Source organism: Pinus tabuliformis, chromosome 1_1 (genome assembly GCF_031772625.1).
Source record: "Pinus tabuliformis cultivar Carrire ecotype Pingquan chromosome 1_1, CPIR1, whole genome shotgun sequence".
NCBI lineage: Eukaryota > Viridiplantae > Streptophyta > Pinopsida > Pinales > Pinaceae > Pinus > Pinus tabuliformis.
Window position 1 is genome coordinate 832,259,234 of NC_142297.1, and position 13,709 is coordinate 832,272,942.

At 36.2% G+C, this 13,709-nt stretch overlaps 2 protein-coding genes across 2 annotated transcripts; both read left to right on the plus strand.

Annotated features, from left to right (window-relative positions):
• Window positions 1-239: 239 nt before the first annotated feature.
• LOC149216701 (antifungal protein ginkbilobin-like protein 1) lies at window positions 240-902 on the plus strand. The gene has a single exon (XM_089390045.1). The coding sequence runs from the start codon at window positions 240-242 to the stop codon at window positions 900-902; it is 663 nt and encodes a 220-aa protein (XP_089246171.1).
• Window positions 903-9,412: 8,510 nt separating this feature from the next.
• Window positions 9,413-11,950, plus strand: LOC149216702 (cytochrome P450 85A1-like). Its single transcript, XM_089391262.1, has 6 exons — window positions 9,413-9,836; window positions 10,000-10,266; window positions 10,364-10,450; window positions 11,202-11,387; window positions 11,465-11,589; window positions 11,691-11,950. The coding sequence occupies exons 1-6, from the start codon at window positions 9,669-9,671 to the stop codon at window positions 11,776-11,778; spliced, it is 921 nt and encodes a 306-aa protein (XP_089247388.1). The 5' UTR covers window positions 9,413-9,668; the 3' UTR covers window positions 11,779-11,950.
• Window positions 11,951-13,709: the final 1,759 nt, after the last annotated feature.

The window sequence follows — 13,709 nt, forward strand, 5'->3', positions numbered from 1 at the left end:
AATAATAAAATAAAATCACTGTTTTATGTTAAAATGTGGAGTTGTCAATTTTTTGGAGATTCCGGAATCCGGCGGGAAAAAATAAGATTAAATCTTGATTTGTATTAGTTAAAATAGTTTTTTAACTACATATTTGGATTCAACAATATATAGATGCGTTGTGTTTCAGTCCAGACATTCATTGGTTATTGGCGCATTCTACTGATGGCCAAAGTTTCCCCTTTTCATTTGCGGTCGTTATGGCGGCCTTGATGATTGCTGTAAGTTTCGCTGCGACAGATGATCCCCAGACTACGGTAGTGAGCAAAGGCTGCAGCCCAGTGCCAGCTTATACGTATGTTAATGCCACATCGTTCTATGAAAATCTGAATTATGTTTTCGCATCGCTTCTGCCAAATCTCTCCAAAAATGGCTTCGCATTTTCAGGCACAGACAAAGCTGGTAGAACGGACCCAGTTTATGGTCTCGCAGTGTGTCGGAGATATTTAAGCGCCAGCGAGTGCTCAGAATGCTTCACGGAAGCGGCGACTCAATTAAAAGCAACCTGCACCCAATCCAGTGGTGGTCGGATTCATCTTGATGGTTGTTTCCTCCGCTACGAGAATTCTAGTAGTTTCTATGGGGAATCCTTGGGTGCCGGGACCTCTTACTGTCTCTCCTCCAATGACAGCGATCCACAGGCATTTTCTCAGAGGGCCGAGGATTTATCCACGCAACTCATATTGAACGCTTCTGCAAATAATAACTATGCTTTTGGTGTTGAAATGCTAATTTCAACCGCTCAGCAGTTTTGGAAAACCGCCCAGATTTTTCCCGCATCTCCAAATTTGAAACCAGCAGTGGTGGCAGCGTCAGGCGTCGAGTCAGGAGCGCGGTGTATTGGCCATTTTCCGGCGCCGTGAAAATCTCGGGACCATTTGCCGGCGAAGGGATATTCCGGTGAGCGACTCCGATATAATATGGAGCAGACACGTGGATGACCACTGACGTAACGCAACGTCATTTTCTCGGGGGTTAAATTCCTGCTGCAAACTGCCCTCCGATATTCACCACCACTGTCCGATCAGCCTGTTCGTCCTCCGCCGTCGATCGCGTAAGGTGCATACGGGCCTGCAGCAATTTGATAGTTTGCGTGGCGTGTGAGGATTCCCGTTGACCGCCGTAAAAGAGAATTAATGGACTTGGTGGCTGTACGTAATTTTTTGGTGGCCCGTTTTAAATGGTTATGGGCACATACACCATATCTGTCATATTTTTAAAAGGAGCGTTGACCATTTTTTTATATAAACACATGGAACGAAAAAAAGTGTGCTCCGGGGTTGTTATATGTGGACCATTGTAAAAGGAATAGATGGGGCAGCATATGTTAAAAAAAAAGGGGAACTTGTAAAATATATAGAGTGCATGGTGAAAAGAGGAATGTATATGAGAGTGCGTAAAAATTAGTTTTTGCTGCAGTGAAAAACTTGCAAGAAAACTATGGTGATGCACAGAAGTGTATAAGTGAATGTGAATGTTTTTATGCGTAGATCTCTGTTGATCTTGCAAGGAGAAAAACAAATGCACAGCAGTGTGAAGAAATTACATGGAACAGGTTGTAATGTTTTGTGAGACATAGTAAAACAGAGGAGTAGCAAAAACCATGTGTGGTTTTGCACAGCAGTGCATAAAGAAAATGGTGGAGCGTTTTTTTTGTAAGTCTGTGTAAATTTTGTTTTACAGCAGCCTGTAAAAGGAGTTTTACATCAGTAAATGTAAATGGGGGTTTTACAGCAGTAAACCCAGCATAGTGAAATCTCAGGTGGAGAGAAAATACAGAGTCTTGTTTTTGATGGGTGAAAGTAATTTTGGTGAATCCCTCTCAGCAAAGAGGATGAATGTTGTTTCAGGATTTATATTTTAATCAATAGAAATGTTTTTTATGGCTGTGTAATACTCTGTTATGAGTTATTTTTGTTTTAAGAGGTTCCCTGTGCAAAGATCCTGGAACAAAGGAAACAGAGCATTCCTCTGTTGTGTTTATATGTTTGGTTTTGGTATTTCCCCATTTAAAAATACCCAACAGTGGTATCAGAGCTAGTCCAGGCTCTTTGAAGACTCAAAGAAGCTGAAGGAAGGTGTGGTTGCAGCAGTCAAACTTCTCCAGCAGTGTGAAGCCACAGCCAAAAGAGTTAAGGTAATTTTCAAAGCTTTCCTTTCTATTATTGTGAAAGGAACAGTCAGTGATTTAAAAGAAAATACAGTCAAGTATTTAAAGCCTAGATAAGAATGGCAAGGTCAAAGAAGAAAGCCTCCAGGCCTGTTAAAAATGTGTCTCCCCCCTCTACTAAACTAGAAGGCAATCCATTAGAATACATTCTATTTGAAACCCCAAAGTTTGATGGAAACTTTGATGTATGGGAAATCATGATGAGGGCTTTCCTAATGTCTGAGGGGATTGAAGTCTGGGAGTCAGTGATTGATGACAGCAAGATGGATAAAGAATCCATGGAGTATGATGCACAAGCAACAAAACTAATCTTGGATGGACTGCCTGATTCTGTGAAGAAGAATCTAGGAAAATATACATCAGCAAAGGATATTTGGGACAGACTGCATGACCTTCATGCAAAGGGAACACTGACCATGACAATGAGTCAAGAAGAACCCATCATAGAAGCTGAGAATGAAAAGCTTGACCTCATCAAGCTTCAAGTAAGAGAAAGGGATGAAGAGCTAGCCAAGCTCAAGAAGGAGCTTGACCAATGCAAGAGGAAACATCATGAAGAAGTCATGTCTATGACAAATCAGTTGAACAGAGCAAAGAAGCAGGAAGATGTCTTGACAAGTGAACTTGAACAAAGACACAAGAGAGTGAACAAACTTGTGGAAGAAATTGGACAGTACAAGGTAGAGGTCTCCTCCCTTAAGTCCGAACTACAAGAAGCCAGGAAGCAGGCACAAGGAGCTGAAAATAAAATGAAGAGCAGTCAAGCAAAAGATGAAGAAATCTCCAAAATGAAGATTGATATTATCTCCTTCAAAGTAGTAGCAGCTGAAGCTACTCGTAGCAAGGAAGAAACTGAGGGACAACTGGGAAAGAAGAATAATGAATGTGAAAAGTTAGAAGAAGAGATTGTCCTCCTCAAGAAGAAGGTTGAAGGGCTGAACAAAATAATGAAGAGCTCTCAAGCTCTGGATGACATGCTTAGTTATCACAGATCCCCATTTGATAAATCAGGACTTGGGTATGTAGGTGAACCCTCAAACAAGGATGAAGATGCTTCAAGCAAAGGAGATGTGAATAAGCCAGAAAGAAGTTGTGATGCTCCTAGTTCCAGCAAAGGCAAGGAGAAAAATGAAGGCAGCAATAGAAGAAATCCAGCTCCAAGAAGAAATGTAGCTGATGGCAAAAAGGCAAGAGGCAATGGTGATCATCAAAGGATCTCAAGGGAGCAAGGCTTCAGAAGTACATCAAAGAAACCTCCATCTCCCAGGTACCAAAGTTCATTTTAGGGTTATTGTTATGCTTGCTCAAACTTTGGTCATATGGCAAAAGACTGTAGAACATTTCATGGAGATAGATGTTGTGGTCCCCGACAATCTCCAAGAAATAATTTCACAAGAAGAAATCATGAATTCTTATTCATGAATGAAGTTGAATGCTTCAAGTGTCATAACATTGGGCATATGGCACGAGATTGTAACTTGACATGGGCTCTTACACAAGCTAAACCCATGCAAAAGAAGAAAGTTACACAAGTATGGAGAAGAAAAGAAATACAGTGTGAAAGCCCCTTAAGCAACACAGCTGATCTAAATTTGTTTTGAGAAGAGTCTGCCAAAAGAAGACAAGCATACATTAAAGGGGAGCTTGTCATTTTTTGTTTGCTGAACTGTATTAACAATCATTTGTTGATGGAGGATGTATTGCAGCACAGCAGTTGCAAATGAAATCTTTGTTAATCCCTCTGAAAGGTAATATGCAGCAGTGATGAAATCAGCAATGTTTTTTCTTTGTTTTTATGCAATATGCACAGAAATGCATAAAGAAGAAAAAAATGGCAGCGCTGAAATGTAAAGAGCAGCAGCGAGATAAGAGAAAAATGCAAAGCATGGAAACCCTCACAGCAGTGGGAAGACAGAACATAAAACAGCAGTTTGAAAAAAAAAAATTTGGAGCACATGGATTAGAATGAACAACAGTTTTAATTTTTTTTGTGGTGCACATGCATTGAAATGCATAGCAATAGAATGTAGTTTTTCTTTTATGTAATGTGAGAGAATATACTCACAGCAGAATGAGTGTAATGCACAGCAGATGGAAATGTTTTGTATTGGGAATGAAAATGCAAAGCAATGAGAAGAAAATGAGAAGAAGCAAAACGCAGCAGAGCATAAATGCCCAGTGGCTGAGAATGCAATGAAATTTTTCACACAGCAGTGAAAAATGTAATTTTTTTTTATGCAATGCAGCATGCACAAAAATGGCTAAAGAAAAACAAGGACAGCTGATTTTTAATGCACACTGGATGTATTAGAATGTGTGTCGCAGCAGAAAACCAAAGGAATTGCACAGTAGTGCATTGTGTAATTAAAAAAAATGAAACTGAAGGTTGTGTGAAGCAAGGGTGCATAAGAAAAGGCAGCAGCCTGTGTTATTTTTTTTGTGGAGAATGAAGTGCCAAGAGTATGGGCACACAGCAGTATGATGAAACAAAAGGCAGCGACAGTGCAAATTGCAGAGGCAACGCAGCAGCAAATAAAAAACCCAGGGATGACAGTCTATGGTTATGGGTATGGACATCAGTGTATATGAAAAATGCAGCAGCAAGAAGTTATGGACAGCAGCATGATGGCAAGAAGGAGAAGCACACAACAATGCAAATGTCAAAAATGCAGCAGCAAGAAGTTTTGAACAGCAGCACATGCAAAAGAAATTTTCCTTACAGCAGTAAAGGTAAATGTAATGAATTTGTTGTTCATTGAGTTGAAATGCAATATATGCAACAGCAGTGAGTGTAAGAAATGTTTACACACAGCAGTGTAAATTTGTAAATTGGGACACAGTAATTGTTCCAAAAAAGACAGAGTATTTTGTCTTTGAAAAGTGCACAAGCAGTGCAAGTGCAGACACAGCAGTGTGGGGTAGACGCAGTAAAGAAGATGGCACAACAGTGCAGCAGAGAATATGCATCAGCATAAGAGAACATTGTAATGAGTTTGCACACACAGCAGTGCAATGGTTGTTTGTTTTGGAACTGCATTTGAAGCAGTCATTTGGTGAAACCCTCTATTAATGAGGAAGGTGCTTTTCAGCACAGTCATTTGGTGAATCCCTCAGTCAAGAGGAAGATGCTTTTCAGCATAGTGTGGTAAATCCCTCTATCAAGAGGATGATGCTTTTCAGCATAGTCACAGGTGAATCCCTCTGTCAAGAGGAAGGTGCTCTTCAGCACATTGTTATGGTGAATCTCTCTGTCATGAGGAAGGTGCTCTTAAGCACAGTTTCAGGTTAATCCCTCTATTAAGAGGAAGACAACTTTGTTGTTTGTGGAACTGCATCAGAAGCAGTTGGTGAATCCCTCTATGTGAGGAAGTGTTTGGGTAAGATTGAATGCCCAGCAGTTGAAATTAAAGGGGAGTGTTGAAATGCTAATTTCAACCGCTCAGCAGTTTTGGAAAACCGCCCAGATTTTTCCCGCATCTCCAAATTTGAAACCAGCAGTGGTGGCAGCGTCAGGCGTCGAGTCAGGAGCGCGGTGTATTGGCCATTTTCCGGCGCCGTGAAAATCTCGAGACCATTTGCCGGCGAAGGGATATTCCGGTGAGCGACTCCGATATAATATGGAGCAGACACGTGGATGACCACTGACGTAACGCAACGTCATTTTCTCGGGGGTTAAATTCCTGCTGCAAACTGCCCTCCGATATTCACCACCACCGTCCGATCAGCCTGTTCGTCCTCCGCCGTCGATCGCGTAAGGTGCATACGGGCCTGCAGCAATTTGATAGTTTGCGTGGCGTGTGAGGATTCCCGTTGACCGCCGTAAAAGAGAATTAATGGACTTGGTCGCTGTACGTAATTTTTTGGTGGCCCGTTTTAAATGGTTATGGGCACATACACCATATCTGTCATATTTTTAAAAGGAGCGTTGACCATTTTTTTATATAAACACATGGAACGAAAAAAAGTGTGCTCCGGGGTTGTTATATGTGGACCATTGTAAAAGGAATAGATGGGGCAGCATATGTTAAAAAAAAAGGGGAACTTGTAAAATATATAGAGTGCATGGTGAAAAGAGGAATGTATATGAGAGTGCGTAAAAATTAGTTTTTGCTGCAGTGAAAAACTTGCAAGAAAACTATGGTGATGCACAGAAGTGTATAAGTGAATGTGAATGTTTTTATGCGTAGATCTCTGTTGATCTTGCAAGGAGAAAAACAAATGCACAGCAGTGTGAAGAAATTACATGGAACAGGTTGTAATGTTTTGTGAGACATAGTAAAACAGAGGAGTAGCAAAAACCATGTGTGGTTTTGCACAGCAGTGCATAAAGAAAATGGTGGAGCGTTTTTTTTGTAAGTCTGTGTAAATTTTGTTTTACAGCAGCCTGTAAAAGGAGTTTTACATCAGTAAATGTAAATGGGGGTTTTACAGCAGTAAACCCAGCATAGTGAAATCTCAGGTGGAGAGAAAATACAGAGTCTTGTTTTTGATGGGTGAAAGTAATTTTGGTGAATCCCTCTCAGCAAAGAGGATGAATGTTGTTTCAGGATTTATATTTTAATCAATAGAAATGTTTTTTATGGCTGTGTAATACTCTGTTATGAGTTATTTTTGTTTTAAGAGGTTCCCTGTGCAAAGATCCTGGAACAAAGGAAACAGAGCATTCCTCTGTTGTGTTTATATGTTTGGTTTTGGTATTTCCCCATTTAAAAATACCCAACATTTGGCTCCATTGATGACTCTTTATATGGTCTCGCTCAGTGTTGGCCCCCACTTACTTCTCCCAGATGCCAACGGTGCTTGACAGGAGCCAAGAATCTTTTACTTACCTGTATTCCCAGGATTGAAGGTCGAGGTCTCGAGGCGGGCTGTTTTCTGCGCTACTCCACTTACTCGTTTTTCACCCACAACCAGACATCCTGTACGAGTTTTCAGATTTGCTGCAACTTTTTAATTATCATATTGCTGCAACTTTATAATTATCAATCACAGTATCTTTATAATTATCTATCACAGCATCGCAGATTCAACTGACGTTTTTGTGAATCTTTTGTTTCCGTTTCAATCACAGCATCGACGAATCGGATACCATCATCGGGAAAATCCTCATCGAAAATAGTCCCTATAATTTTAGGAAGCATTGGAGGAACAGCTTTGATTTTAGTTCTGTGTTTTCTGTTATGCCAACGTAATAGACACCCAAAACGTTAGGATAGAAGAGGTGATTATAAATATACGAGATTAGATTTTTTTAAGTTGTTTTTAGTGAGATTTTTTTTGGAAGTTTTCTAGGTCATTTTTTTTAGTTTAATTTCTCCAAAATTTTGTCATTTATTGAAATTATAAGTTTGATGGGTAACCCATGTTCAATCAATGGATCCAGGGTTTTCTCATATATAAAGTAAAAAAACCAATTTAAATAGCACAAATCATCTCAAATATTCAACATGATTCCAATAAAAAAATTCAAAAAATCACACTAAAAACCACTCTTTTTTAAATATCAATTTATAAAATAAATGATAAAGGTGAAGATGGCAGGAGGTAAAAATTTGAAGGATTTGTCTCTGTTACACGGGAACCGCTCCCTAGAAGTGGGAAACTCGTTCCAGTGGTTCCCGCGCTCCCGGAAGCTTTGGAACTATATGGGAACGTTCCCTTTTCTGTGGGAGCTGCAATGGGAGCTTGGGAAAGTTCCGGGAGCTTTGAAGACTGTTTTTTTTGGAGTTCCCGCGTTCCCTGGGGTTGGGGAATACAGAGCATGTAGAAAAATATGTTGAACTTCCCACAAAACATGAGGCTTTCTTGAAACCTTCGCAGGGAGAAAGGCCAAAGACATCCTTAACACCGATATCCTTAATTGAGAAACTGGAGCAATCCCTTGATGGGTTAAGGAAGCGTGTGACACCTCAATGTAAGGGGGATATCTGGGGTGTCATGCTGATGAGTTTTTTTTTTTGTTTATGTATATGTATCGCAGAATATTGTGTGCATATTGTATGTGGCAATCAATGCTTAACCATTAGAGTCGCTTTACTTTTTCTCATAAGAATAACTAGAGAAACATAGGTAAAATTTTTCCTTTGTATTTTTAAGGCAGATTGTTTCAAACACTGGTCATGTTTCAGAGAACTAATAATGAACTTGACATTTTAATATTTTATATATATAAAAGGGAGAGACTCGGGAAGAGAGACACCCAGAGAATATATTTATATATAAGAGAGATTATATATTTAAATTGATTTTAATACTTGAATATTTTGATTTAATATTAATTTTGATTATTATATAATTATATATTTTATATTTTTATATTTTAAATTTTTTTATTATATAATATTACCGTTCCCGATTAGCCGTTTCCTGTAAATTTTGGGGAAACCTCTAGTCGTTCCCGACACCCGTACCCAAGTTCCCAACGTTCCCACGTTCCAGAAACTCATGCAACATAGGGATTTGTACATGTGGGGATTTGATTCTTCCACATACTTCATAGATCTGGTTATCATTAAATTATAGCTTACTCTTGCATTCCGCTTTTAACTTTGTTGTATTCAATCGTTATGAGAAAATTGTTGCCGTGATGGTCTAACCAGGTGATAATTTATCTTTAGCTGCAGCGGGAGATTTCGAACAAGTTATTTTTCATTATGAGCTCATGAGAGATGTGACTGGGAACTTCGACAGAAAAGACATGCTTGGCAGAGGAGGATTTGGAGAAGTTTATCAGGGGCGATTTCTATTTTCGCCACAATTTTTTAATTAATGCCTGTGACATGTGGGGCATTAGGGAAATATAAAGCGAGCTGAAAAAATTGGAGGTGAAAAAAAAACAGTTAGCTTTATATTTTCTTAATGTCCCACATGTCAGGGCACATTAATTAAATAATTGTGGCGGAAATAGGAATCCGGCCCTCCAATACACTGATAGTAATCACGGCATTAATGTTATTCAAATAATGAACCCATTTGAATTCAAATTCAAATTTGAATTTAATCCCCAAAATTCAGCGCTCATCTATATTTCAGCAACCACATTCGAATTTCTGCAGAGCTTCGTCAACCGGAAAAATCGCACATCTGTATCTTCCGTGGTCATTTCAAATATTTTCAAAAAGGCCGGCCCGCTCTTTTGCATATTGATTCTCTGTTCAGTTTTGTTTTTTGAATGAAGTTGCAGACATAGAATATCATGACCTAGCCCTTCAAATTCGGTCTTCCAGGGATAAAACTCAAGAGCAGACAATGAACGAAGCAATGAAGGCTCTGTTTTGGCTATCAAATTTAGGAATCCGCAGTGAAGATCGCCAAGAAATAAAATAATGAAATCCCAAGGACCAGGAGAGAAAGAGAGTAAAAATAATTGTTAACCTAGTTCTTCCCCATCAAATTTAGGAATCTGTAATAAAGATGGCCAAGAAATACGGTAATGTCCAATAAATAATAATAACTATCCATGATTCGGTGGCTGCAGATGGTTTTGCTTTTGTCTTTACAGCAGGTAATGAGTATCAAGTCTGGTCCGAAGGCAGAGGCATTTTTGTCAGAATTCTGTAAACTCGTGGAAGGAACCATTTCCATGCCTATAAATCTTCCTGGTACCAGCTACAAACGTGGTTTCCAGGTATGTAAATCACCCCCAAAAACCAGTAATGCGTTTCTACACACCAGAGTTTGGCAAATGCTGTGAACCCTAAACTAGAATATGCATTAGTGGTGAACGTTTTAGGTGGATTTTCTGGAAACTTGAAGAATAATCAATCACCCGTACTGCTCATTATGTGCAGGCAAGGGAAAATATCCTGAGAATGTTGAGAGAAGTGCTCAAGGAAAGGAGGGCTTCCATGGACACTTATAATGATATGATTGCAATGCTTCTCAATGACAAAGAAGAAGAAGCAGATGGCGCATCTGCTAATTGCAAGCTCACAGATGAACAGATCTTCGATTTACTAATATCTATTATCAATGCTGGCTACGAAACAGTTTCCACCACAACCATGATGGCTGTCAAGTATCTCCATGACAGTCCCGAGGCTCTCCGAGAGCTTAGAGTGAGTTTAATATAATATAAATATAAATCTGTCCATATCTCTCAGATCTAAGGCTTTTGTTCTGAATATATACATAAACCTGACTGTCTGCTTGCAGGAAGAACACCTAGCAATTCAGAGGAGAAAAAATCCGGGCGAAACTGTCAATTGGGATGACTACAAGTCTATGAAGTTTACTCAGAGTGTATGTGAATCATCATAAACCAGATTTGTTTCCAGAGGGGTTTTAGGGGGCAAAATTTGATACTAGACTATTTTGTTAGGATATATTATATTCTTTCATTTGGTTTAAAAGTTTTTTTTGTTAGGTATAATATTTAAATTTTTAAAAAATGCCTTTGCTTAAATATAATATATACATTTTAGTTTTTTTTGTTCGTCAAAAACTTTTATCTGTGTTAGCAAGAAATGAATTGATATTTTAATCTCCAAGAGATTAAAAATAGTTTATGGTACTATTAGTTTTTTATTTTTAGTTTTTTGTAATTCAGTCTTTTTCTTATTCAAATTGATGATGAGCTGACCCAACCTTCCAACAATCTCCTTGCCAAAAAGACAATGCCAATGCCAAGAAACCGGTGCTAACATATTACCATAACTTTATATATTGCCATAATTTTTCTCTGATGTCTTTGAATGCATCACATTCCAAAATGAAATGTTTTTCTGATTCTATTGCCAAATATTTTTCTGATTCTATTGCCCCAGACCTGCAAAATATACACACTGATTCTCTTAATTTTTTTTAGACAAGTAATATATGAAATGCTATTTGAATAATTTTTCAAATCAAAATAGTAATCCAAAATATTATAAATAAACCTCACGTTTAAATCCTTAAAATTTTTTTAGTGAAAAATACCTTCACTGAAATTTGATTAACAGATTTTGATTGCTTACCTCGTTGTTTCTTAAGAAGCTTTCATTGATTGCAGGTGATATATGAAACGCTGAGACTTGCAACTGTTGTAAATGGGGTTTTGAGAAAAACAACTCAAGATAGGGAAATGAAAGGTTTCATGATTCCCAAAGGATGGAAAATTTATGTTTACATGACAGAAGCCCATCACGATAATTTTCTCTATCCAGACTTCTCCGCATTTAACCCATGGCAATGGCAGGTGCGTATGTAGTTGTTGCATTTAAATCCAATGATATAGAGTAGTCACACAGGGCTAATGTGTATAGCTCTATTCAGGAAAAGAACGGTGACTCCGTCATGTATTTCACGGCTTTCGGAGGAGGAAGCAGGCTGTGCCCAGGCAAGGAATTGGGTTTAGTTCAGATATCCATGTTTCTCCACCATTTTGTCACTCGCTACAGGTAATAATCTATTCCACAGCATTTATTATTGTTATCTCATAATGCCCATTTGATAAATCTGGTAACTCTCGTCTCTTCGGTATAAATTTTATTATTGACAGATGGGAGGAGGTCGGGGGAGATGAAATTTTGAAATTTCCCAGGGTTGTGGCTCCTAAAGGACTTCGCATCAAAGTATCAGAGTACTGAATCAATGAAAATGCCAGAGTGCATCAACCATAGGGCTGTTTCTCTCAAATATACTAAATGTCATGTATAGAGTATCTAAGTTTATGTTTAAGCTCCATGTATATCTTCTCTTGAAGAAAGAGTAACTATCATCAAATACATATGATTACATGGATCAATTTTGAAGAGATTATTCTACCTTGTGATGTGAAACAATTTAAAACTGTTGATAAAATGAGATATTTTTTTCCTTGTAATAGAGTTTTTTTTCCCAAGAGCCATGTTTGATTAATAGCTATAATCAAATTAAGGGGATTTGGAAACCACAAGTTACATCGAAAATGGAAAATAAATAAAAAACGGCCCACCAAAATGAGATTATTCTTCATAATAGTTAAAATCAAATTAATGGGAATTGGAAAATGAAAAGTTAAAATGGAAACTAAATTGAAAACTGCCCCTAAAATGAGATTATTCCTTGTGATGAGATTATTCTTCATCATATTTAAAATCAAACAAGTGAGAATTGGAAACCTGAAAAATTAAATTGAAAATTGCCTTAAAAATGAGATGATTCTATCTTGCTATGAGATTTAAGACTAGATTTTAAAACCAGATTGAAAACTCTGTGTAAAATGAGATTACTCTTTCTTGTTATAAGATTTGATTATTGGATCTTGTAATAAGATTTGGAACGACTTTTTTAAACCAATTTGATTTTTTTTTTAAATGAAATTATTTTTCACTGTAATAAGATTTGTAATAAAAATTTTTAATTAAACATATTTAATTAATGGTTAAAATTATATTTAGACATTTGAAAATCTGTATAAGGAAATTAAAACCAAATTGAAATTTACTTCAAAAAATGAGATTATTCTTTTTTATCTGAAATTTTATTAAGCAGACTATTCTTCTTAGTAATAAATTTTCTATTTAGCTAAGTATGTTTGATTAGTGATTGAAATTAAATTAGAAAAAATAAAAAATTGAAAATTATAACACAAAATTAGATTATTATTTTTTGTAATGAGATTTTTAATTATATTTAAATAATGATTAAAATAAAGTTAATAGTGATTGGAAATTAAACATTCAAATTAAATGGAAACCAAATTGAAAACTACCCATAAAATGAGATTATTTTTCTTTGTAATAAAATTTTTAATCAAGTATATTTAACAAATAATAAAATTAAATGAATAAAAATTAAAAATCTACAAATTAAATGAAAAAAAATTAAAATTAACAAAACATTAATACTAATTTTTTAATCATAAAATATGTTTAATTAATATTCAAAACCAAATAAAAATGAGAAACTCGCCAAAATTTGAACAATGGTTGATATTTCACTTCTTATTCAGTGAATCAATTTTATCAATCTATCTTCCATTATTTTCTTAAATTCCAAATTCTACCTTATAACCATAAAACATGGTACTGGTTGGTAATAGTAATTAGAAAATGCATAGTTATCCATATGTTAGGATAAGCATTTTTTCTTTTATATTAGTATGCATAAACTTCTCTGATATTTTTTGTGTTGCAGTATTATACTTTTTAATTATAGTATTAGTGGTTTAATTTAAATATATAATTAGATTATTATTTTAAATAAAAAAATAATATATATATATATATATATATATATATATATATATATATATATATATATACATTGTTCATTGGAAACTAATCATCCAGATTAAATGGAAACCAAATTAAAAACTGCCTATAAAACGAGATTTTTTTTCTTTATAATAGGATTTCTAATAAAATTGTAATTAAACATTTCTACAAATGAATAAAACTAAATTAAAAACTACCCAAATATTAATATTATTCTTTCTAATAATGTAACTAAGTCATGAAATATGTTATGAGGTTAAATAAGTAAGAATTAGAAACCTGCAAATTAGATAAAACTATTCAAAATTTGAGCAATGGCT